Here is a 25,824-nt window from a genome sequence, read left to right on the forward strand (position 1 = left end):
AGGACTAGGCCTAGCCAGAAGACAGTAAAAAGGGCAATTAAAACCAAAAAACAAACAACCTACGCTAAATACGGTACTATAGGCCTAGTAGGTCAACGCCTACGGACTTTTGCAAGATTTGTTTAAAAGATGTTCAGCCGTAAACAATGAGAGGTACCTGTAAGTGATATAACTTATTAAATTACAGTCATAGGCCCACCAGGCTAGACCTAGCCTAGGACCTACTACTAATAAAAACAGAAAAAAATGGCGGCATGCACGTGTAAATTAACAACTGCAACTGGGAATTTGAATTAGGCCTTGGCCTATATGCTAGAGGGGCCAGGGAAGTTAAGACCACCTCATCCCCATCATTGATTAGGGCAGCCTTATATACACTGTAGAAGACTCTTGGGATACTAGTAAACAAGTAATGCGAGGATCCCGAAACCCGGTACTTAGCATAGGCTACTTGTTGTTTTATTTGCCGTAAAATCTCTCAGAGCTAGGCCTAGTTTGCATTGCAAACCCAACGTCGTTTTGAATCCACATGAAGTGATCATCCACGAAATGAGCACACGAATTCCTTTGACTTGTGCTCATCCAGCCCATGAAAATTTGAATTGTAAAATTGACAAATTTAACTCAACAACGTCTTTTTACTATCTTTAGGTAACGTAAAACATTTACTTCGTGTGCACTTATAACCCCCTACAACACAATTTACTGGCATATTGTGTAAAACTCGGGAAACTGTAATATACTAGGGTAGAAGTTGTATTGGGGCTTTTCTTCCTCCACTAGGCCACCGTCGCAGTGTTTGTTCTGATTTCGCGCTTGGATGAAGTTTGGAAAAGTCGGTCACCAATGACGTCATTGAGTGACCTCGTTGTTTCTAAGGTCTTTCAAAAATGACACTTTAAACTCATTTTTTTCGTACAAAAACAATTTTATTCGTAATATATGACCAACACTTGTGTTTATAATATATTTATAAATATAAACACACTGTAGTTTATAAAAATTGTCAGAATAGGTGGCAGAGGCACTTTAACAAAACTTTCAGCAACAGCAGCTGCCTTCCTCAGCGTATAAGTGTCAAAAGTAGATGACAATCTGGCTGTATTGATTTGACATGATACACTATACTGAACTCATGTGCTGAACTGAGATCCTAAAATTATTCATAAATGCAGTGCAAACAGAAATTTGAGCTTTGCATCTTCATATTCATTTACTAAATAATAACAGATATTTTTTTTATATCATATACTGTACCGTAAAACCTTGAATAGAAGCCTCATGGTGATTAATCTCCAGGCCATTCCCGAAAAGAAGCTCTTTTCTTCAGTTTGCAAAAGTAATCTCGAAAATAAGCCCAAGGGCTTCTAATCAAGATAATATGGGCTTCTTTCGAGATAGTACACTGTACTTGCATTCAGAGTGACATTATCGTTGATGATTATAATAGCGTGTCAGTATCAATAGTATTTTACTGTACTACCATTATTAAAATTTAAAAAATATTAAATAGAATTCCATAGTTGAAAATGTTGTCATAGTAGCAATTTCAAAATTTACAGAATTAATCTCGAAAATAAGCCCATCGCGAAAAGAAGCTCATCCAAGTGTCCCGAAAGTAAGAAGCCCTGGGCCTTTATTCGAGGGTTTATGGTAGTAGACCTGAAGTTTTTGCACCTATTACAAACTTTTATATCATTTTCGTCACACAATTGTTTTTATATTATATACTCTCTGAAGTTATACTTATATCACAGACCCTATATATGGAGTATAGGGTTTGTGCTCCCATGTTACATTTTTCGCCACACATAGACCAATTAATGGCAGCCTTGTTATTGTAGCCATCTCTTAATCATTTAGGCTATATAATTTGTTTAACACTATCACAGACCATGGAGGAAATATATTAATATATTTCCTCCGTGCACAGACCCAATATACATTAAGCCCATTCATTAGCTTGGGCAACAGGGCAGTACCACATTTGGGTTAGCTATGCGCTATCATTGAAGAAATATGCCTCTATACACTTGAATAATTCATTATATGTAGTGTATGTGAAACTCATAGACAAAATACCTAGTCTAGTAAATGCGATTTTAATGATACAAACTTGTATTGAAAAAAAAATGGTGGCAAAAAATGCAGTACTTGGATGACATAGGCTTTTTATTCGGGAAAAAAAATATATACAAAATAGTTATTGAATTCACATACAGTACACTGTGAAGTTAGTGATATTTACATGAGTAATTAGGGCTGGATCCATTGTGATTAATTATTGTACACTTTTAGGTGGAAGTAACATAGTAGGAAATAATGTTGAGGGCGTTGTAATGCCAACAGCACTTATAGAAAAGCACAATATTATTATGGATAGTTTATTTTGTTAACCAAAGGGCCTCTTTGCGGCAACTACGCAGTCATAGACTACACCAATACACAATCCAGCAAAATGACGCTTCCTTTACCTTACTTTGATTAGTACTAATGTGTTGGATAGCTCTGATGAAGGTGAAGGTAATTTATCACAACGATAAAACATCAGAAAAGAATAATAATTAAAAGTTACAATTGTGATACTGAATGCAGTTTTTTTTTAAAAGTTATTTTCAATGTGAAAATAAAGAAGATTAAAACAATATGCAACTTTAAATTACTGAGGTTAAAGAAAGGCCAAGTCTATGTCTACCCTGACCATTGAAACTGCGCATATATTTTCTTGAGTAGTTCCAAAACTTTGAAATCAGACAAGTTGTAATAATATATTCCATGTACATTTTCCTAAATATTTAAAAAAGAATATTCTGTAGCATCACTGTCCTTATGTTATTGTCATCGCTCTGCCTGTATAAGACCAATTAACAACTGCACAAGTCTCTCATCTGAAATCAAACATAAAATAAAAAATTTAAAAACTCTTATCTCAACTTGCAAATAAGAGTACAGTTTCCAAACAGGTTTAATGTATGGTGTTTCTTAAACTGGATTTCACCACTCAAAAAACCAGCTCCAATCACACCAAAATATATAGGTACAAAACACACACAAAAAAATTAACAAATTCTTACACTATTCAAAGCATTGAAGTGACAGTCCTGCATGTATGTCACCATGTTAGTAAGCCTGTAATGATGTTTTCTATCCTGTGCAAGATGATTGGTTTTGATATAGCATGTAGCTCATAGTGCTGAAATGTACTGATGACCTTCAAAATTACACTTATGAACGTTAAAATGATGATGTACAAATGTAATGTAGAGCCCAAAACGTACTGTTGACCTTAAAAACATAGCCTACTGTTAACATTTACAATGTACTGTTAACTTCTAAAATCGTATGGATGACCGTGTAAGTGTACTGAAGACAATTAAAATTGACTGCTGACCACTGACTTCTAAGATATACTGTGGATTTTCTTTTGACCGGTTTTTAATGTAGAGTTGGTATTTGAAATGTACTATTATGTATCATTAGAAAGCTGTGGAATGTGTTGCAGTGTCACCTTTCTGATCTATCAGAGGAACTAGTAATACTATACCTTGAATTGGATCCATCCATCCACAGACACAATGCGCTCACGATGCTTTATGGCAAGAGCACCACCAAACAGTAGCAGATGGTACGGAGAAATCAGAGTGGAATCACGAAGAAAGACCCTTGATTGTTTAACCTTCTCCAAGAACACCATCCACCCATGACAAGCTATGATTTTGTTGACAGAGGCTGGATGAAGAACAGCGCTTCCTTTGGCTGTTTCAACCATGGTTAATCTTTCATCCTGATCTGATGGGTTAACAGATTGTTTAAAGTTGATCTTCGCCACATTTGGATACAACCCAGCAGTAAGCACTGCTTTTAGTAACAGTACATTGTCTTTTGTTAGTTTAAATGAGTACTTCTGCCATGCCGACTGGGTTTTACTTATCTCAAGCACACCAGGCTCTGAGAAAGATGCGACAGGGGTGCCTTGTGGAGCGCTGTGTGGCGAGTCATCCAAAAATCCTATGGATTCAATTAGTTTCATAAGATCATTCTTTACATTCTGAAAGAGAGCAATCATCAAAAAAATATATTAAGTCAGATTCCTATATGCATTTAGTAAACTTTGCAAATAGTAATATTTCATAGTCATTAGAGTACTTCCTATTAGAAAAAAAAAAACAACTATTTGAACAAAACAGCATACTGTAGGTCCAAAGAGGGCAGCATATTTCAAATCTGTGTGTGTGCAATGAACCATGGGTATCTTTGGGTCCCAGGTTAAAATCCATTGAGATTGAATTTCTTTCTTTGTGTTTCACCTGGAGAACTTAAGGGCTTACAATTGTATCTTGTAACCTCACACATTTACTAGCTATTAGAATACATGTTTATTTTTTAATTGTTTGTCTCTGACAGTTAACTTTGAAGATGCAACTTCAACACAAAGTTTTTAAACTGTTGACAAACACATTTAATGTCTGGTGATACTTAATCTGCAGCCCATTGATGAAGGACTACAGTTCTGAAATACACCAAGAAATAAATAACAGATGGAGAGTTATTTACAAAAATATATCTTAATACAAATAAGAAATTCTTGAGGACGTCATATATAAGTTCTACTTAGTTCTGGATGCAGATAATACAAGAGTTAAAATGGTTAGTATTGCTGAATAGGATGTTATGGGACGTTAAAAAGAGAATAAAATAGTATTACAGTAGAACTTCGATTTTACGTACGGTATGGGACTGGAAGGCGTACGTAAATAGGGGGATTCATAAAATAGAGGTTGGGTTAAATTTGTGGTGACTTTTGACCTAATACGTACTTAACACTCAATAAATGTATGTCATAAACGGACAATGTTACCTAGGCTAGACCTACAACTGTACTGTAGGCCTACGAATAAAACCATAAAACCATGTGTTTAGTATTTTTATTCATCACTTTGCAACATCAAAATAAAATGCAACATCACAATAAAAAAAAATCATGTGTCTAGTGTATTAATTCTTCACTTTATATCTTAGTCGGCTTAGTAAACTTTGTGTAGGAAATTCGATTAGACAAGTTTTCCCACACGAAGTTAAGGAGGAAAGAAATTATTTTGAGCAACGTCGGTAGTTGTTCATCTCGGTCAGTTCACATGGTTTTAGATTATAACAGCAGCCCGGTATTAGATTTATGCAAATACCTTGCATATGGTTAGTTTATTGTTATAATATTGAAATAATAAGCAGACAGAAGGTAACAAATCTCATTTTACTTATGGTGGCACTGATAATGGCCATTTGTTTTGAATATTTTCGGTGTTTTTGATGACGTCATCATTGGTACGAGGCGTACGTAAAACCAAGGGTTCGTATAACTGCGGTACGTAAAAACAAGGTTCTACTGTACCTCAATATTTAGCAATGATGTTCGACTCAGGAAATTCCTTTGACAGTACTGGTGCTCATCCTTCCTGCCACGAATCCTTGCTTCTTTCCACCTACAAGTATTTCAACAATAAAATGTAGGTTATCTGTTGTCATATGTTCCATATCATAAAATAAGAATGTTGTTACCTCTTCTGTTCTCTGCAAAGTAATCCTATTGTACAAAAATACATTTAATGCACACCAACAACAATCAAATGAAATATGAATGAAAAATATATTTGTTGGATTTTGACTTCTTTTTTGGGCGTAAAACATACCAATGACAGCCCACAAAAGTCTGAATACATATTTTCAGTGGGAACTTCCTGGTGGTGAATTGGGCAGTAAACCAAGAGAAATCCACTGCTAAAATGTGTACTGCATTCTTTAACAAGCACATGGGCCGTATCACACACAGGACAAAAGTGTAAATGTCTCATCCAAAAGACAGTGCGCCTTTGTAGCTTGCATTTTAGCTGTCCAACTGAACCACAAGGAGACCAGTGATGGAATGAACCAAAAACCAAACGACTGCAAGGATCTCTACAGTTCAGTAGACAGAGTCTACCATCACTTAGCAGACTGACTTAAGTTGCTCTGTTCCATTTCTTAAGTGACTACATCAACCACCCTGATAAACCAGGTATGTAATCATACTTACCCAGAATAAACTTTGTAGATAGTAATATGATCAGAGTTGGCGATGGCTAATGCTCTCTTAGCTGCATTTGCTTCTCCTCTCTTCTCTAACGGCACAATAAATGGAGACTTGTCAGTCATGGCAGCAGCAATAATTGCCTATTGGTGTATCATGGAGAAAGATAAAACATAGTCAATCTGAAAAATAATTGTTGCAACTCTTGTAGAAAAATGATTTATGTTCCATGCTACTGTAACTAACAAAGTGGTGTGTCCAGAGAGACAGATTGTTGTGTTGTGTGATTCAGGTTTATTATGTATTCAATAATAATGTAGATATGTTTTTTACACTCATGCATACTTGATGGCTGAAGTAGTAGAGACAAATTGAAAATTGTACTTTGCATTGAACCTACCACTGGTTCCAAGCAACCAAGAATGGCACCAAAAAGTAACATTTTCCCAATCCTGACATGCACTGGGAGTGCAGCCAAGTGATGTCCAAGAGGTGTTAGGCTAGGCTGGTCAGTGCAACATGCACCTATCTCTTGAAGCAGGGACATAGCAGCCTTAATGCTGCTGATCTGTGGGGGATCCAAGGCTTGGCTAAGAAAATCAACTGGCTGGCCTAGCTTGCATTCCTGGAAGTAGAAGCATAATTAAATATGATGATTTATAACACACAATACCTGTACACATAGATTTATACCTCCAAGACTTATTGTGGAATCATATAGTGCAATGGGTGAGGTTACCACTACAAAGAAAAAAAACCATTGGGGAGAAAATATGATATGTATTTTCTACATATTAGTAAACTATCTACCTATAAAATTGATTAAATATGCCTCTGAAACTCCTAAATTGTCAAATTTTTCAAGGGCTTCGCCCCTGGGCCACTTTTGAGACATTTTGAACGACGCCTGACCACATGCGCACCTCGGGCCAAAACTGCCATATTTCCACCAGTATTTTACCTTGCCCCACACTTGTCACCCCATCAAACACCCCCACATGATTGCTTATGACCAGGGAAGTGAAGCACCATGAATTTAGTTTACATAAAAGTATATATAAACTAAAAAATAATAAAAACAATTCATAGTGCATAAATATTTCAATGCAATGCACTGAATGTAAAGATAATATAGTGATTATCATTATCATATTAATATGACTATTATCCTAATATCCTGTTAATTTTCATTATAATTATGAGAGTTGTTTACTTTGCTAGAAAGTATAACAATAAATTGTTAAATTGTTAATTTACTCACAAGTATATGCAGACACAGCTCCTCCAGTGGAACCCTTAGAATCTCTGGAATAGTGTACGACTTCAAAGAATTGTATCTAAAGACAATATACAATATACAATACACCTATATATTAGTTAAATCAACAATAAGACTTGGCATCTTGCAAAGCTTTGGCAACATGTGAAGAAAGTCTGTAGGACATAACATACTTTGTACACAGTCAAACTGTGGGTATCTTGGGCAATGTGTAAAGCAATCATGTGTGGAGGCATGAGATGAAGCATTTGATCAAAACTTGTGTTCTTGAACAATTTATCTACATTTACTTGTCATGTTGTGGTTGGAATACAAATTCTGGATTAAAATATTGTAGCACACATAGTAGAAGAGGATGTAGTACATTGTATATCAATGACCAGGGCATGGCCCCACTAAACATAACAAAATATACAGCAATAATCACCAATGCTATGGTAATAAACTGCATTACTTTTCATGTGTGTACAGCCTGAAGCAGAATCCATTACGCACTCTACCAGCTCGGCCTTGCCGCTGCTTAGCACTTGCCTTACTGATGAATGTCTCTTCTAGTACACTCATCTGGCTACCTTCTAAGTACCTAAAATGAAAGGAAATGATCAATGGTTTAAGACTGGATATAAAAAAGTTTATTAATGAACTTCCATCCAGTAATAACAAAACAGTAACAAAAAATAATAAAAATGTAAATCTCCTATAGAACATTATTGCAAAGACCTCAATAACCATCCTAATTCAATAACTGCCAAAGATCAATTGTTAGAATACATATTCAGTTACATGGTGGAGCACAGTATATTTTTTGCAAGGAATTGTAATAATCCCATTCTTAGATTCCCTCTTTACAATATCTACTCAGTGCCTCACCTTGTTTCTTTCACCTTGCCAGCATCCACAACAAACACGACATCTGGTATTGTGATGCCTGTCTCTGCTATGTTAGTGGCTAGAACTATTTTCCGGACACCAATAGGACTTGACTTGAAAGCCAATGTCTGATCTTGAGAGGACAACACTGAGTGTAGAGCTAACACAGTGTACCTTACAATAAGGAAATGGTTCCAAAATCATAATTATTGGGAAAACAATACTTAGATATATTATTTAATATGATGTCCTAAGCAGTATGTGTGGAGCTCTAAGCATTAATGTTGTACCACATGCTTCAAATCTTTGTAAAGTTTCTATATGTTGTAGGAGCTTATTTATTATACATTAGCATACCACAACACATACAGTATTTTTTTACAAAAAATATAACACATACTGATAGCGGACTTACTTTGAAGGGTTTGAGAACTTCTTGTCACTTTGTAAAATTTCATAAAGCTCTTGTATATTTGCTAAACCAGGCAGGAAGATAAGAACAGCGCCCTCTACAGATCCATACTCCGAATCAGTTTCCAATAAATTAAGTAATTCCTAAAGATAAGATTAAAATATACTTGGCTTTATTTAATTTCAATAATTAAAATTTAATACAACTGAAGTTGTGTTCAATGCATTGAGATATCACTTGATATGTTTGGGTTTTATAAAAAAAAAAAAAAATTATTATTATTATCAATTATTAGATTCCAGACATTTCTTTAGCATTTAATACCAATATTTTAATGGAAACATTGTTATATATGTGTGTGAACGCAACAGATTATTCCTAAATACTTTTACTACCGATAATTGTGACAATGTATTTTATTTTCAATGATTTGGCTTACCATAATAAGGTCCATATTTATACGGTCTGGGTGTAGAAAGGAGACAGCATGCCGTGTCTGTTTACTGTATTTCTCTAAAGAAAGACCGCTCTACACCAGTGGAAAAAACAATGTTTAATCAGTCATGATATGTATGTCTACTATGATTGAGTTTTAAGATAAATATTCATTCATAATTACCATGTCAGAGGTCGTTAGGTCATCCCTCTCCCATGACACCTTAACATTGCTCACATTCCCACCTTTGCCAGTTATTTTCAAATTGGCTTGACCCTCAACTGTAGAGCGTTTCATTGCATACGGTGAATCATCATCCAACTTATATCCGGTCCTTTCTATGACATCCTCTAAATGAAGAACCTAGCAAGAAAGGAATCAGTTTACCGTATTATTTTTCAGCCTTAACCAGATAAACCTTGTGGGTTTGTCTGGCTTTCTCAAGACATATTTGCATTTTCTATACTTTACTCATGTCATCTATTGTAATTACTGATGATGCATTATGTGAACTTACAGATTTGATATATTATTACAATCAAGTTTAAATTGCATAGTACTACCAATTACGCCATACTTTGAAAAAAGGAGTATTACTAGCTTGGCCTCATAGTCCAGTTGGTAGAGAACCAAACTCTAATTTGAAGTATTCACCCTTGTGTATATATACTCCACTGAGGGAGAACAATGCATGTATTTCTCAAAAGTTTATCATAAAAATAACCATTCCACTGATACATATGACATATTTTAAAACTTGCTTTACTTCATATGGATATTATTTTATAAAAAGTGGATAATTCAAAATGATTATCATGATAATAAAAATAGTAAGTGAAATTTTTCTTAATAAAATGATGAGACAAGCCGGTGATCACCTTATATCAGGTACTAAATCATATTATGCTTACCTGAACAGGATATGTCCTGCCTGGTATACTGACTACTGGACAATGGCTGAAATAAGCAGACATCTTACTACTGTCCACTGTAGCACTCATCAAGATCACCTTGAAATTACTTCTGTTCTTCAGAATTTTCTTCAGGTGAATAAGAAGGAAATCTGATTGGACACTCCTCTCATGAACCTTAAGCAAGAGACAAAGTTCATGATTATTTGAAGTTAATGATCTCTTTATCAATTCATAATTTAATTTCCTATATTGTGGTAGTCACACAAGTTATGTACATTTTGAATGGTGCAATCACTGCAGATACCAAATAAAACTTTACCAATTATTTACTTAAAGACAAACACTAATTAACAAACACTAATTAACAAACAATAACACAATGCATGTGGGGATAATTTTTATCACAACTGAATGACTAAAACTGCAATGAGTTGCTGCTGAGTGCATAACAGCTCCAATCTAATTATGCGTTCCTCACCTCATCCACAATTACATGGGAAACATCTTCTAAAAAGGGGTCAATCTGTAGTCTCCGTAACAAAATTCCAGTTGTGCAGTATAACAGGCAAGTGGAGGTAGTTTGCTTGGAGTCTAAACGAATTTGATAACCACAGAGGGAGTCCTGTAGAAAAAGGATAACACAGAACAATAAAAAAAAAAACACTTAGATGAGAAAAAAATGAAAACATGGTTTAAAAAATGTTCTTGCTAAAAACACATTTCAATGTGGCCACAGGCGAATAAAAAAATAAGTACAGTAAAATTTTTGTATTTTATTTTACAGTGGCAGTTGAACTAACAGGTAAAATATGAAATTGTATTTTCATTGAAAGCCATCATTACTGGCAAATGGTGGAGTCGCAAAACATGTTTTTTAAAAAGGAAGTCTAATCATACCTGAGTTCCTGGACCGTTTTCCCCAATTTCTTCTGAAACTCTTCTGGCTAGGCTTGAAGCTGATATTCTCCTTGGCTGTGTGCAGACAATGTTCCTAGGCCCAGGTTTATCATTTGTCAGCAATAGATGCTCCAAGATGAAGTGTGGCACTTGAGTGCTTTTTCCACTGCCCGTTTCACCAGCAATCACTACCACAGGGTGGCTAGCAATCTGTTCCAGGATGGTAACCTTGTGTTGGAACACTGGTAGTGTTTGCCGAGTTTGTAAAAGTCTTTCAAACTGTGTTGATTGCTGAAGAAATCAATTAAAATCAAGTTTCATCCAAAGACTATATACTATATACAGTAGTTGTCTCAGGTTACATTCATTTAAATTATGTTCTTTATTAATTTTAATACTTATATCATCACCATCATTACTGTTGCACAGCATTGTCAATGTCATCTATTTGGAGAAGCATAGCATAGATTTATTAATTCCTTTATCTTACCTGTCTTGATACATAAATTTTACGCAATCTGTCATACGATATCCTTGCATGCTTTTTCACTTTAGTTATAACTGGCACTTCCTAAGGAAGAAAAGAAAGCAATTTCCTTAATACTGTACATTAATACTATTTAGTATTTATTTGAAACAATATGGTGAATGAATGAATGTTTATCGAAAGACTAACAGAATCAAAATTAGAATTCTGGAGTAACAAGTGCTATATTCTAAAAAGAACTTTAGAATTTTAGCCTGGTTTCCACGCTACATGCTATCACCGACACCTTTGGTGACCCTGATTGGTCAGTTGAATCAGGAACATTCATGATTGCGTCAGGGACAGCTACAATGTACAAGGGTTGCAGTGAAAACACTGTAGCGACTGTAGCAATTCTATGGAAACCAGGCTGAAGTCTGTTATGGAATGCCAATCAAATATTTACATACTTTACCTCATCCCAATTTTTGTCTTCCCATGATTCCTGTTCCTCCTCCTCTTCAGCTGAAATTGTGTCTTCGGTAATCTGTACACTCTTCAGTTGTTTCACAAGTTTTGTCACAAAATCATCTCTAGGCTACAAAAACAAAATTAAAATTCTATTTCTGTTTTCATGTACAAATTTGTATAATTTGTACATATAAGGGCATGATGACATCATACTGCATTAATATAAATCGGTAAATCACAGGGACCTGTTATATACAGAGCGTACAAATGTGGCACAATCTTGTTCACCGCAGCACTTGTGTTATAAGGGTCAAGGGATTGTATCCTACATTGAAATTGCAAAAATCTGTTCAATTCCTTATACAAATAATCAACCATGACATAGCAGAGTCAGACTTGGGACAGACAATGGGATGAGATATCCCACACTAGAACACTCAAAGTTAATTAAACTCATTACATCTTACGATGTATTAGCTGCTTAGTTAGTTACCTTGTTTTTTTCTTGTTTGCTTTCCTGTTTAGTTTTTATCTCTGCATCTTTCCACTCCATCCAAACATTGCGATAAGGGGGTGGTAACAACTGATGAATAGACTATAAAATAAAAAATACCCATTAAAAAAAGTGTGTCTTAAGTTGTGACTTAAAACTGTCGGTGAAGATGATTGTTTATATTTAATACACTTGTTGGATACTGGTTATTGTGCTGTTTCACATAAATCAGATGAATATTCATTGGCTTTCAATAACATTAGCAGCAGTAAATATTTTGAATTTGTAGTTGAGTTGCTTGGTGGGTATCATGCTTGTCTTCCAATCCCAAAGATCTTAGGTTCAAATCCTGTGACACTTAAATCTTGAAACTCTTATGCCTTATAAAAAGACTTACAAAGTTTACAGGGCATAGTTTCAACCTGGAAAAGAAAACTATTGATACTACTGCAGAATAAATAAATTTTAATATAGAAAACAAGCTAACAAATGACATACTTGTCCAGGGCAGAGGGTCCATAGCGCAAGCACACTGGCCAAATGCTGGGCATCCATTGCATTCTCAGTTAAGGTGTCTGGACACACATTTAACATACCATCGCTCTTCCTATCAATTTTCACCCTATAGTCAAGTATGTAGAATTTACACTCATATATAATAGTTAAAATATAATTAAACATTAAAATGCAGATAAGTACCAATAAAAGGAGAAAATTTTTTTATAAACATATAAATAATAATAAAATAAATTGTATGCCAAGATTAAACCCTGGCTCACTGACAAGAATACACGGCACTGTACCTGCTTTTCCACCTTCCCCCATGGCAGTTAATCTTTTCATACTTCGGTGGAGGACTCTTTGGTAAGTTTTTGCGACACCAATCAATTAGGAACTGTTTGGGTGATTTACCTGTCCACTGCTGTCTTGTGTATGACAAATCTCGCACATCCAGAACAGGCTTTTTCTGCTCACTTTCACTGGGTTTACTTGAGTCTGAAATTATAAAAAAATTACTGAAACATCAACATTAAATGAATTATCACTTATATTAAATTAAATTTAAATTCTAACTAATTAATATTCAAATTCCAATCATACTTTACCCGAGGCTGCATTTTCCTCGGCAGCTGCAAATAATGCAAATGCGCCGATTGGTTCATCATTCTCTTCATTTCCTTCCTTCACTGCTGTTTCTTTCTTCTGTTGAACCGGGTCCTCTGTTTTTTCTTCCACTTTTAAACGCTGATCAAACACTTCAAGCTTCTCAATTTCACACATCTCTGTAACCATAAAAATATTAGAAAGTGTCTTGAACATGATAACACATTGATTGAATACATATACGGTAGTTAATTCAAATAGACCCATATATTGGCTGGTAATTAATTTATTCATTTCACTTCATTTATTTATTCAGACAAGTGCCTTGGGGCCCCAAAGGCAACAGTCACTATGACTAAAGTCTAGAGACCCAATTTAAGGATTTTTGTCTGTAATTCAGTGAATATTGAATTGATTTAATTAATTTTTGTGTTAAAGTAAATGGTTTTTCTAGATTTTACCCTGGACAGTAAGTATATCTTTAATTATCAGCATTTAATAACATAAAGGTCAAATGTAAATAAGAATAATGTTTACTCCACATATATCATCATCTACATTTCATCACTATCATCTTCTTCATCACTATCGTCATCATAATCATCATAGTCATAGTCGTTAACATTATTATTCCTTCTCAATCACTCCACATTATTTGACTAGGAAGCACCTTAAGTCCTCACCATCCCTAATTTGTTTGATCTTTATTCCAATAGTCTTCTGTGCCGATAAATCCTGTGATTGCTTAGCTACCGTTGCCTCACTCTTTGCATCCCAGAACTTTGCTCTTAATTCTAAATACCTGTCATTCTGACGAGTACAATAAAAACAATATTAACATTTTCCTTACAATTACAATATAAATAAAATAGATAAGGGATAGGAGTATTATCCCCTCATGCTACGTTCATCACTTATAATTAATCATATAATCTATCAAACTAATAATCTTCATTTATTCCACTATAGGCAATTCTAAAAAAAATATGAATGAATGAATGAATGAATCAATATTTAACACTGTCATCATATTTGTATTTTTGAACCGTGGAAACCAATTATCAGGATGCACTGACATCTTGACGTAATAAACATCTGAATGTGAATGAACGAATGTTGTTTTACAAAAAAAAAAAAAAAAAAAAAAATCTTAAAATTTACTCTCTAGACATCGTTAATTTGCTAGGAAATATTTATCTCATTCCAATTAAAGCTAATTTATTGAATGTAAGTATTTTATATTTTTTTCTTACATTTTCAAGTTTATAGTAAATTTAGTCGGTAGTATAGCAAGACTTTATTAGGGAATAGAATGGAACTTACTGGGTCTGTATCTGATTCCCTTTCTACATTTTCAGATTTCTCCACATCTTCATCCTCTTCATCATCATCATAACCTTCAGCATACTTTAAAATCCAATCTTTCATTGTGATATTGTCCTCTGGCCTTTTCTCTTTCTGTAAGGAACAATAGATAGTCGTACAAATTTAAAAAGATATGCCTTTCAATTTTAATGAAAGGCATACAAAAAAAACTATGATATCATAATATCACACCATCATCAAATCATCATCATATGCACATTGTTGTCCCTCTATCAACATATTCAACTGACCATCTCCATGTAATCGCAATAATTTGCATATCTGATAACTGAGCAGTAATATTCACCTTCACTTGCTGTTTTCTTTTCTTTTCTTCTTCCTGAAGTTTTGCTAATTCTTTCTCTTTATTTTGTTCGTCCACTTGTGGGGGTGGGTTTTGTTTTTTTTCTACAACCATATACTCCGCTGAGAAGCCTGGTGGTAGTAAAGCTATAACAAACAATATAGATTTTTTTCATTCCAATTTTTCGATCAATCACATCTTAAATCTTTTCATATTATTCCAGTCACATTACTATGAGATGGAGATCAAAGGATCTTCACACTGTCAGCATAAATGACAGCATTACTGTGGGCTCATACTAGATCATCACATAACTGCAATTTCAGCGAACAGCGTACAAGTTAATTAATTTGTTCTCCATCCAACAGCAACATTTTGATTATTAAAAAACAACACAATAAGTTATAAAACACAAAGTTACATGAAAATGATCTATTTCAAAACGTAAACATTTTTTACAGTCGGTAAGGTTCAAGCAAAGCCAGTCAAGTGCATCATGGAGATCTCCACCATTCTTGATGACGTGTGACATGGCGTCAGATACGTGGCTGTGCTGAAATCCAATGTTTGACAAAGAGTTGTAGAAATCCTAAAAATAAAGAAATATATTAATTCAATTAAATGACAATAAACAATGGAAAATATTAAAGTGCTTTTACTGTCTCTATCTACATTATGATATAAAATATATATAAAAGTATCAAAACGAAATAAAAGTATAAATTTCAATATCATTAATATAACATTTATAATAAAAACAATATTTTTCCTACCGTAAGTTTCTTGGCAGTAACTCTGCTAGAAAGCTTCTTTCCATCTTCGTACTCTTTCAGCCTCAGAATTTCAGAAATGATTTCCTTTTCCAGGTCAGACGGAAGATGCACCTAATTTTAGAAATGATAAAAGAGAGTTGTTTGCGATTTTGTAATAATAATAATAATAATAAAGATTTATAAAGTGCACATCTCCACCAAAGGTGCTCAAGGCGCATAGACAATTAAACCAACAAAATCCAAATAATTCCCAGAAGAATTTTCAGCAAAATCCAAATACCAATTATCCCATCGAGGCAATGTTGCTCCCTATATTGATTGGTCCAGGGAGGGGTATTTTTCGAGATATGAGGGGTCAAAGTTCAAATTCAGCATATTTAGGTCAAAAGTGCATTATTTTACAAAAATAATGTTTTCAATGTAATTTAGGTCATAGATTCGACAAGAATGACAGTTGGACAGGTATGGGGTTCGTTCAAAAGTTATGGGTCAAAGTTCAAATAGAATATAATCTGGGAAGTGGTATTACAGGTGTGTGTGATAAATGTACAGAAGAAACATTTTTGACATATTTTTTTGGCTCAGAATCTAAATTTGGTTGTTAATCGGGCCAGTGAGATGATTTTAATATAGGAAAGGTCAAAGTATAAGAAGGGGTTACAAATATTCCTACGTATACCAAAATAATGTTTTACAATGTAAATTTGGTCGTAGATGTCAGCATATGAAATATTGGTGTTTAATCGACCACATGTCTCAAAATTCAAGGATGCCCTTTTAGAACTTACAGGATTGATGTCCTTAAACAGAGGGAAAAAGAACAGTAGGCCCTCGGATTATCAGATCTGAGAAAAAGGTGAAGTCTGTTCTCAAAATACTACAAGATGATAGAATACAGATAAAAACCTCTACAACCACGTTCTTCCCATTATTGAAGCTGGGAAAAAAAATGAATTCTTGATTGAATTCTTTAAAGAAGAAGAAGGTATTGGCTAAGGGTAGAATTGTTACTTTTTTTTAGTGTTAAGAAAGCTGCTCGTTATCGCAAACCGTCAAGGTTCAAGTATCGACTTCAACAAGGCATTAACATACTCTCATACACCGGTACCAGGGGCGGATCCAGAAATGTCTTTTCCTCTCTTTTTGTTTTTTTTCTTTTTTTTTACCTCCCAAAGGGGGGGGGGGGGGGGGGGGGCGCGCCCCCCCCCGCCCCCAAAATTCCAAAAGGTCCACTTTTTAAAACCTATGATTTCACAAAATCGTTCCTAATTATCACAAAATGCTATGGCATGCATTGCATTATATATTTGCCAGCTATCTAACTGTTGATTTTTTATAATGTGGTATGAAATTTGTTAGAAATTGATCGTCTCCGGTGATTGTCGATTACCGGTACTCACATTTAAGGAGCTGGGGATAAGGCTGTTGAATCAATTGCCTAAGAAGTACAGTCGCGTAGATGTGATTGTTGATGCATACGAAGTCTATTAAAAGTGGGAAACAAAACGACTGTGGGACAAGTTCTCTTTTTTTTCATAAATTCGGAAAACACTAAAATACCAAGGAATTTTTCAAGCTTCTTGACGAATGGGTCAAACAAAGATCGTATGACTGATCTCATACTGGATGTATAGAAGGAACATAAGGATATTATTCCTAAAGGGAATTGCATTTATTGTTCAAAGAAAAATTAATGTTTTAAGTTGTCCAACGGGAATGTATGGTGTGTGGATGAGCTGGCATCTGATCAGGAAGAAGCAGACACGATAATTGCGTTGCACATTAATCATGCAATTGCAATCATCCAAGGAACAATTATTGTACGATCACCTTCAGGTGATACTGATATAATTGTTATTCTATTGGCACTCTTTGCTGAATGTGACCAGATTATGGTTGACAATGGGCACGGAAACAGCAGAAAAATCTATGATCTCAAAGAAAGCGACATGTCCAAAGAAATTAAAGAAGCTCTCCTCGGTCTACATTTTTTTACAGGTAATGAATATGTGTCGACATTTTTCAGGAAAGAGAAAAGGACGTGTTGGAAAGTGCTCAAGAACTTTCCAAGATTCAATAACACATTCGTAGCACTTGGAAAAAGTTGAATTGTAACCGATGGACTTTACAACAACTTAGAAGAGCTTGTGTGCAAGCTGTATGGACTTAAGAAAATAAAAGACGTATACACCCCGCAAGGCAACATCTGTTTTGTGAAAAATATAACAAAAGTGGTATAATTTGTAGACCTTTCCTTCTTACCACCCTGTAAAGAATGCCTGTATCTACACATACAGAGAGCCAATTATGTCTGCCGTTTATGGAGGCAATCGCGTGTCCCCATAATTGATGCTCCAAATCCACAGAATCATGGGTGGACCGCTGACAGCGAAATTCTTTGGACAAATGCTGTGATGTCAGATGATCTGATCGAATTACTTACTGAAACTGAAGTGAAGGAAGTGAAGGTTACAGTGGCAGTGAAAGTGAAATTGACGACAAATTTAGAAGTAGACATAGAGGATGAAATGTCGGAGAGTGAGGATGAATTTTTAGGTACTTAATATTAAAGTTTTAAACATTTACGACCAAAATTACATTGTAAAACATTATTTTGGCATTTATCACACACACCTGTAATACCACTTCCCAGATTATATTTTATTTAAAGTTTAACCCCAATAACTTTTGAACAAACCCTACACCTGTCCAACTGTCATTTTTTCTCGAATATATGACCTAAATTACATTGAAAACATTATTTTCGTAAACTATTGCACATTTAGGACCCCTTTCTTAAATATGCTGAATTTAACCTTTGACCCCTCATATCACGAAAAATACCCCTCCCTGGACCAATCAACAATCAAATTTGGATTCTACGCCCAAAATATGTCAAAAATGTTTCTTTTTTCACATTTATCACACAGGCAACACCCTTTTCCAGATTATGTCTTATTTGACCTTTGACCCCAATAACTTTTGAACGACTCCATATCTGTCCAATTTTTTGGAATTTATGACCTAAATTACATTAGAAAACATTATTTTGGTACACTAATCCACTTTTGTGATCCCCTTCCTTAAATATGCCAGATTTGACCTTTGACCCCACATATCTCGAAAAATCCCCCTCCCCGGACCGATCAACAACCAGATTCGTAATCTACGTCAAAAAATACATTAGAAAAAGTTGGTCTGGTAAATTCTGCAAAAATGTGACACCTTCCTCCAAATCCGACCGGTCTATAGTAACTCCCCAAAAAATGTTTGTTTTCATGTTTGTTTATATACTGTACACACACGCACAGTTGATAAAAGTGCATTGGGCCGACAGTTTAGAGTCCTTATCCAAAGAATTGGTTCATTAACTAGGCCTTGAGCACTGCAGTGGATTTGTGCTCTTTATAAATATTATTATTTTCGCACTGCACCTTTAGGCTGTAACAATCAAGAGTAAACAGTCTTTACTGCGAAGAAATGGGAATTCTGAACAGTAGCAATACGTATGCGCAGTTACCAAATAATGTCAGTGAATTATCTATAAAAATGCTAGACAGCCAGTGAGATGTGCATTGAGTAAGTGACGTTTCGAGCCATGTTGAGCATGCGCAGTTACCAAAAAGATGTCTCAGGAACTAAATAGTGGCTGCGAAGAGGGTTTGATTACCAAAAAATCGTCTGAGGAACCAAACAGCGACTGCGAAGAGGGTAAGAAATAGCAAGGGATGGAACTTTATATGCAACAATTGAGAATGCGCAATTCAGCTAAAGCGATCAGGTTATGGATGGAAAATGAGAAATTGAGCAGGTCGAAAAGCCTCTATTTTGGCTATCTTTAGAGACAGTTCATCAGTGTTCGTCAGGGGAACTGTAATTAAATTATCGCAAAAAAGGGTTTATTAGGCTCTATCATCGTACCTACGTACGTTGGCCTATGCATTGACAATCCCATAAAAAATAGCCACAAAAATTGACGACACAACCAAGGGCCTACTATAAAAGCCAAGTAGTAGAGCCATTTATTGTTGAAAAATACAGTGCTGTACGCTGCAGAGGGTTTTGGGTTAACTATTATCAAGATATCGTATGGTACCCATGCTTTATCGACCCATAAAAAATAGCCACACACAGGCGGCAGTAGTAGAAGGGCCTAGCCAAGCTAGTGGGGGAGGGGGATGAATACAAATAAATAAAATAATATTAAAAATAATATTATTATTATTAATATTAATAACAATAATGGTAAAAATGCGGTTTGGCTCAGTGGTTTTCATTCTGGTTGTTGAAATTGTAGTCAGCAGGAGTACAAACCAAATTGAAACGGTGTCCAATCTCGGGCGGCCATGTATAGATACCCCAAATTGCATTGTTGAGAGGCTGTCAATTGGCTAAGGCTATGTTTCAGCCATAGCATTTTCATGGTGTATAAATAATTGAAGTTAAGTATTAAGCCTCTTAAAAGGATAAATTTGGAATCAGCTGTATAAACAAACTGAATAAAGTAAAAATGTTGCTGTGTTTTTTTTTTATAGGAAATATTTCTTGTTGTTATTGTTTAATTATTATTATTATTATTATTACTACTATCTCAAGTTGGGAGACACATGTGATACCCTTTATTTTTACAGTATTTTTATTTTATTTATTTCCAAACCAACAGCGAAAAATCGCCACTTACAGGATGGACATAAAATATATAGTATAAACTCTAAAAATATAGAAATACATGCAGGACAATCAAAAGTACATTCTTAACTAACAGCAATCCCACCAGGAACAAAGAATCAAGAAACAAAACACAGTTCAGTTACAAGGGCAGCTTAAACCTAGATCAGCTAACATTACGTTTATGAGACAGCAGTATAAACACACACTTTCTGAATATTATGTAGGAGATAGGTTATTTCTCAGGATTTTTTGCTTGATCACATTGAGTGACAGACACCACGACTGATGTCCAGGATCCTCCCAAGATCTTGCGGGAGACTTAGGATCTCAGCGCATCAAAGGGAATCCTCCACATGTGAGAGAGGACTACTGAATATAGCTATCTGGTTATTGAAGTTCATGAAATCCAAATATTGTTGAAAGAATTTGGTGATTGGTTTTTCAAGGAAAATCCTTTGGTTGTGTAGCTGTGTATTGTATATAGGATTCTCACCTTTAGTATGGACTTGTCTTCATCTTTGCCATCTCCAGCTTGACTCTCAAATGCATACTGCTTTGGAACTAAAAAACAAAATAGAAACAACCGACTGTCCAACTCACAAATATTCATCAGATTATGGATTAGTAGTAATAGTATATTCAATTATTTTTCTCATTTCATGATTTCATTTTTGTTTTGTTATTTAAATGTTTGATCTGGCTAAAAGAGGTATGGTACCGCATCTTCATTCAATTTAATTGGTGTATGGGTCGAGTTGGTTACAGAACAGGTGTGAATGAACCTTTTAGCCTGTGTTCAGTTTTATTTTAGGATCAGGACTCCGAAGGTTAGAACTTCCCGGCTACGGGTGAGTATCAACGGATGGCCCCTTTTGCAGCCTGATGATCGAGTCACCGGATTAGCCTAGCCTATAATATTATTCGTGTAAGAGTGTGAATTTCATTATGGAACTGAATATTTCTATGCACTATACCTTCTTGTTTCTTCTTGCTTTCGACAGATTCGGATGCAATTGGTTTTGGAGGCTTTGCTTTCCTTTTACCACCCATTTAAATGAGCCCTACAAACAAAATACACACCTGATGTTAATGGGAATTCCCACTCCCAGTGACTAGTGAGATGGATTAGTGTATGATGAGCGGCGTCAACGTGTTATGGTTTTGACTACCGCCCTCAGTAAACATAGCCAAGTGCTGCTTTTCTCAGCTGATCGGTCATCAAGCTGAGACTGTACAGGTATGTCTGTTTGTATTCTCAATGACACGACTAGCGCTGAGGAAGGACGCAGCTATGTGTGTCCGAAATATTCGTCTGAAATACATATTATGTCTATAATGTCAACGTATGCAATTGTTTTACTTTTGTATCTTTCTTTATTTATTTGTGAGATACCCTACCTGGAACCATAACTCTACATAATTAGCAATTAACAAGTTTTTAGCTAAGTGTGGTTAAAATATTAGAGTACCTGTACAGCTTTTTATATCCAAAATTATATCCAAGTGTATTAAATAGTTTGATTTGATTTATATAAAAACAAATGCAATAAAACAACATACAGTGTAATGTCATCTGTTACATCAGTAATCGTATCATGATGACAACTTCCAGAGGTCCCGGTCAAAATCTCCCGGAAATTGAGACAGACTCCCACACTCCCAGTGGCGTACCTAGAAGTCTTAAAATTGGGGGAGGGGGGAGAGGCCTGCGAAGGTTAAGTGTGGGGGTTGAGGAGCGGTATTTCGACAAAATAAGGTGATTTTTAAATATGTGACCGTGATTTTTTTTTGGAGAGGGGGGGGGGGGAGGCGTGCACAACTGCACGCTCCGCAAGCAATCTTCATGAAAATAACTCATCTTCCGCAAATTCATAATATCTGCATGTTTTCCCTGCTTTATTATCAATTGTCTCACGAAAGTCAGTGCCGATGGGTCACTATGTGCAGCAGAATGAAATTAGATGTGTGTGTTAAGAAAGTTCATTAAACCAAATCTTACAAAAGTGACTTCTTCCAAACTTGGGATCTCTACAATTCATATTTTATAAATCGTGACAACAACAAAGGTTAGTTAAAATCATTATATTTTCAAAAAAATTTAATACACTTCTTCAAAATAATATACATTTTCATTATGAACAACTGACGATTGCTTTACAAGGCCAGAAGCATGCACGAGGGTTATATAATAACTACAGTACATACCAATGAACATTATCTATATATCTACAGTATGTATGATACGTTTTCACTACAAAACAGTATAAAATGCATGATACTGGTAAATTGCACAATTTTATAAAACAACTAAACTTGGTCCTAATAAAAAAAACAAACACAATCTCCGACTAAAAATATATGCAATGTTTCAACACAGCATCTTAAAATATACAATAATTACTACAGAATAATATTTGGATATTTCTTACATATTTCTTTTCAAACACACCTGTATAAATTATTGTCATATCGTCTATATTAACCATTAATAGTATATGTTTAAAAATATACATTTAGCATGGAGTAAAGATATTAAACATTCTATGTTTAAGTAACTTGAAAAGTTAAAAATTTCGAAATTGAGAAATGCTTAGCATGTTTATGTGATATACAGTAATTGGAAAAAATACATTAAAAAAATCAATTACTAAGATAGAGTGTCTTTCTGACTATTAAGAAATTGAATTTCCATGAAACACAGATTTTAAGTTTTATTTAATTTGTTTTACAAAAAATATTCTATACCATTATATTCATTACCACTTAAAAAAAATATTCTTAAATTGATAGTCTGCCAATTTTAAGGGTCTGTGCAAAAAATAGGAATGGTATTATTTATGCGTCCATTAATTGTGAGAACATCTTTTTAAATTTCAAGTTTTGTTTTAAAAATAAAACTTTCTAAATGTGATCAGTAAGTACAGTATTAAAATTCATTATAAATTTTATATGTTTATCTTTAATACCACTCGCAAGTCTAAGTGGGTACCTGATAGGTTCAACTGACAATACCCTGATTACTAGCTGCTATGTTACGGAATACTCCCCCAGGGAGCTGAGTATAAGTTCTAATGGTATTTAATCAAAAGAACTGGAAATAATGTGCATTCTCATTATGTGTTATATAAAATTACAGTAACACAATACAGTATTACATAAGTTCCAGAACTCCTTAACACAGATTAAGTCACTACACTTTTTCTTTTTTCTTTAAGCACACTAAAAACGATTGTAAACTCCCTATATTAAAAGAAAAAGTAACTACACAGAAATTTAAAAGTTCAGAATTATTTTCTTTAACCCTGCTGATTGGAATGTAGAAATTTAACCTAACCATTACATTTAGCACCCTTCTGTTAAAACTCCTTTGAAAGACTAACATCTTGACATGCATGATGTATCTACAATTTCAAGGGTTTACTGAACTTAATGCATAGAATTATTAATGATCAAAAGAGTCACAAACATCTTGGAAAGTTTTCATAGGTACAAATTCGCAGTGCCCTCTATCTCACTCAAGTATCCATAACTAAATATATTGAAAAAAATAACTAACATTTTTCATGTTCAAATATAATCTCTTGCAATCATTTCAATAATTAAACTAATTCCTGCATAGTATAATACAGAAATAAATGTGTGTAAATCTTCTATAATCTTTGACAGCACATGTTCTGTGACATATTTCAACTGAATGAAAATTATGGTATTCATACATTTGGTTGGAAGAACTATACCTTAATTCTAAAATAAAGTGACTCTAAAAATAGCAGACAATAAATTGGTTTATATAACTACTGTATATAATTTGCATTTAACAAAAGTTATCTATTAATTAACAGTTATTTCATTATAAACCCAAAGCAGTGACTTGGCACTAACATGATAGAAAACAACTACATTTAATACTCTGTAAATATAAAGACACACAATCAAAAGTTGTAATTCAACTATGACAGAGGGTTTGCATAATAATTTGTATGGGTGTCTGGTGTTTGCATTTACCATTTGAATTAATTTCTCTTTGATTAAAATTATCTCATTACCTTATGTTTAGAGAAAGTGTATTTAAGGTTTCCTCTGTAATACTACAGTACAGTAATACTGTTTTCAATATTGTTATTGTCATATAGTGTTTAAAATATGAAAATTAAATCTATGAATTTAACAACTTGAAGCTATTTTTCATTAAATCGAAATCAACACCATTGAGAAACTGACAATGCAGTTGGTCAGCCATTGAGAAACTTTTACCATTGCCAAGCAGCATATTAATCTGCTGCTCGGCAATGTAGTTCACCATCTTGGCACATTCCTCTGCATGCCATGTAGCTAGATACTTATCAAGAGAGCCCTCCGTCTCTGCAGTGACAAGACTCTCTAGAGACGGACCCCAAATTAGGAGATGCAGCAATTCAATGCTCTGTTTTGCACTGAGTCTGTCTGTAGGATTCTTTCGTAGAAGTTCACCTGCAAGCTTCTGTAATCCATGTGAATATCTTGACTTGATAGGAAGTTTTGGCAAATCACTTGGTTTGTAGTCTCTGATAATGAGGTTGGTTTTCACACTAAAGGGGTTTGGCTGATGGAGCAATTTGTAAATCAGTATGCCAACATCAAACTCATTAGTCTTATTAATGATGCTTGGAGAGAGAAGTGTACCATTAACAAGTTCTGACTCTTCTCTTTCTGCAAGGCTGATGTAGTCAATTACTAAATAAATGCCTCCACCAGGAAGACCAGAGTCTAAAAGAAGGAGATTCTCCATCTTGACAGTTGAAAGGCTGATGTTGTTATTCTCAAGATGTTGTAAACCAGAGAAGAGTTGCAAAAGAAGTGTTATAACTTCACCTTCATATTGCTCAGGTAAGAAATTATGTTTCTCCTTCGAGTAACTCACAAACTTTGCAACACTGCTAACTGGTTGGATTGCCAATGCTACCAGCAAGCTTTCAGATGTCTCTGCTGATTGGTCGACAGGATCCTGACACTTGGATGGAGACGTTTCTGGTCTAATAATTGAGCTTGGTACATGGGTCTTGGAAGCGGAGCAAACATTGATGATATTTGGGTGTGGCAAAATCAGTTGAATTGAAAAGATAAATTTGTACAGAGGATCTACTAATTCAGAGTCTGTGAACACCTGTAACAAAATAAACATGATCAATTAAATCCACCGACAAAAATACACAAAAAATGCTTGAAATTAAGATAAAATACTGAACAATAAAAAAATTTTTCAATAAATTATTTTAGTAAAATATATGAAAAACACTAAGAACATAATTTCACATTGTCAAAATCA

At 34.5% G+C, this 25,824-nt stretch overlaps 2 protein-coding genes across 2 annotated transcripts in view; both read right to left on the reverse strand.

Annotated features, from left to right (window-relative positions):
* Positions 1–3,517: 3,517 nt before the first annotated feature.
* On the reverse strand, positions 3,518–21,661 carry LOC117101997 (ATP-dependent RNA helicase dhx29-like). The gene is made up of 26 exons (XM_033242165.1): positions 21,494–21,661; positions 21,013–21,080; positions 15,849–15,959; positions 15,535–15,664; positions 15,079–15,221; positions 14,730–14,864; positions 14,090–14,216; positions 13,409–13,585; positions 13,106–13,298; positions 12,801–12,924; positions 12,303–12,404; positions 11,814–11,936; positions 11,363–11,443; positions 10,873–11,163; positions 10,454–10,597; positions 9,973–10,149; positions 9,245–9,424; positions 9,065–9,154; positions 8,629–8,768; positions 8,214–8,387; positions 7,798–7,926; positions 7,326–7,401; positions 6,465–6,689; positions 6,071–6,207; positions 5,390–5,480; positions 3,518–4,048 (listed from the first exon to the last, which is right to left on the reverse strand). Exons 1-26 carry the CDS (start codon positions 21,567–21,569, stop codon positions 3,539–3,541), a joined length of 3,954 nt encoding a protein of 1,317 aa, XP_033098056.1. The 5' UTR covers positions 21,570–21,661; the 3' UTR covers positions 3,518–3,538.
* A 938-nt stretch (positions 21,662–22,599) lies between these two features.
* The window catches only part of LOC117101998 (inactive tyrosine-protein kinase PEAK1-like), a gene marked incomplete in the record, with an annotated part of 33,869 nt that continues 30,644 nt past the window's right edge, over positions 22,600–25,824 (reverse strand). The window contains 1 exon segment of the mRNA XM_033242166.1: positions 22,600–25,662. Within this exon segment, the coding sequence (XP_033098057.1) occupies positions 24,676–25,662 (987 nt within the window).

Source organism: Anneissia japonica, unplaced genomic scaffold (genome assembly GCF_011630105.1).
Source record: "Anneissia japonica isolate Jap-2015-1 unplaced genomic scaffold, ASM1163010v1 scaffold997_len2565447_cov190, whole genome shotgun sequence".
Classification (NCBI taxonomy): Eukaryota; Metazoa; Echinodermata; class Crinoidea; order Comatulida; family Comatulidae; genus Anneissia; species Anneissia japonica.

Excerpts from the sequence above, each read along its gene's own strand:
- LOC117101997 (XM_033242165.1), bottom strand. The coding sequence starts at position 21,569 with ATGGGTGGTAAAAGGAAAGCAAAGCCTCCAAAACCAATTGCATCCGAA. Across the intron at positions 21,081-21,493 it reads AAGCAAGAAGAAACAAGAAG|TTCCAAAGCAGTATGCATTT; the intron begins GTATAGTGCATA and ends TTTGTTTTTTAG. Across the intron at positions 15,960-21,012 it reads AAGACAAGTCCATACTAAAG|GTGCATCTTCCGTCTGACCT; the intron begins GTGAGAATCCTA and ends TTCTAAAATTAG.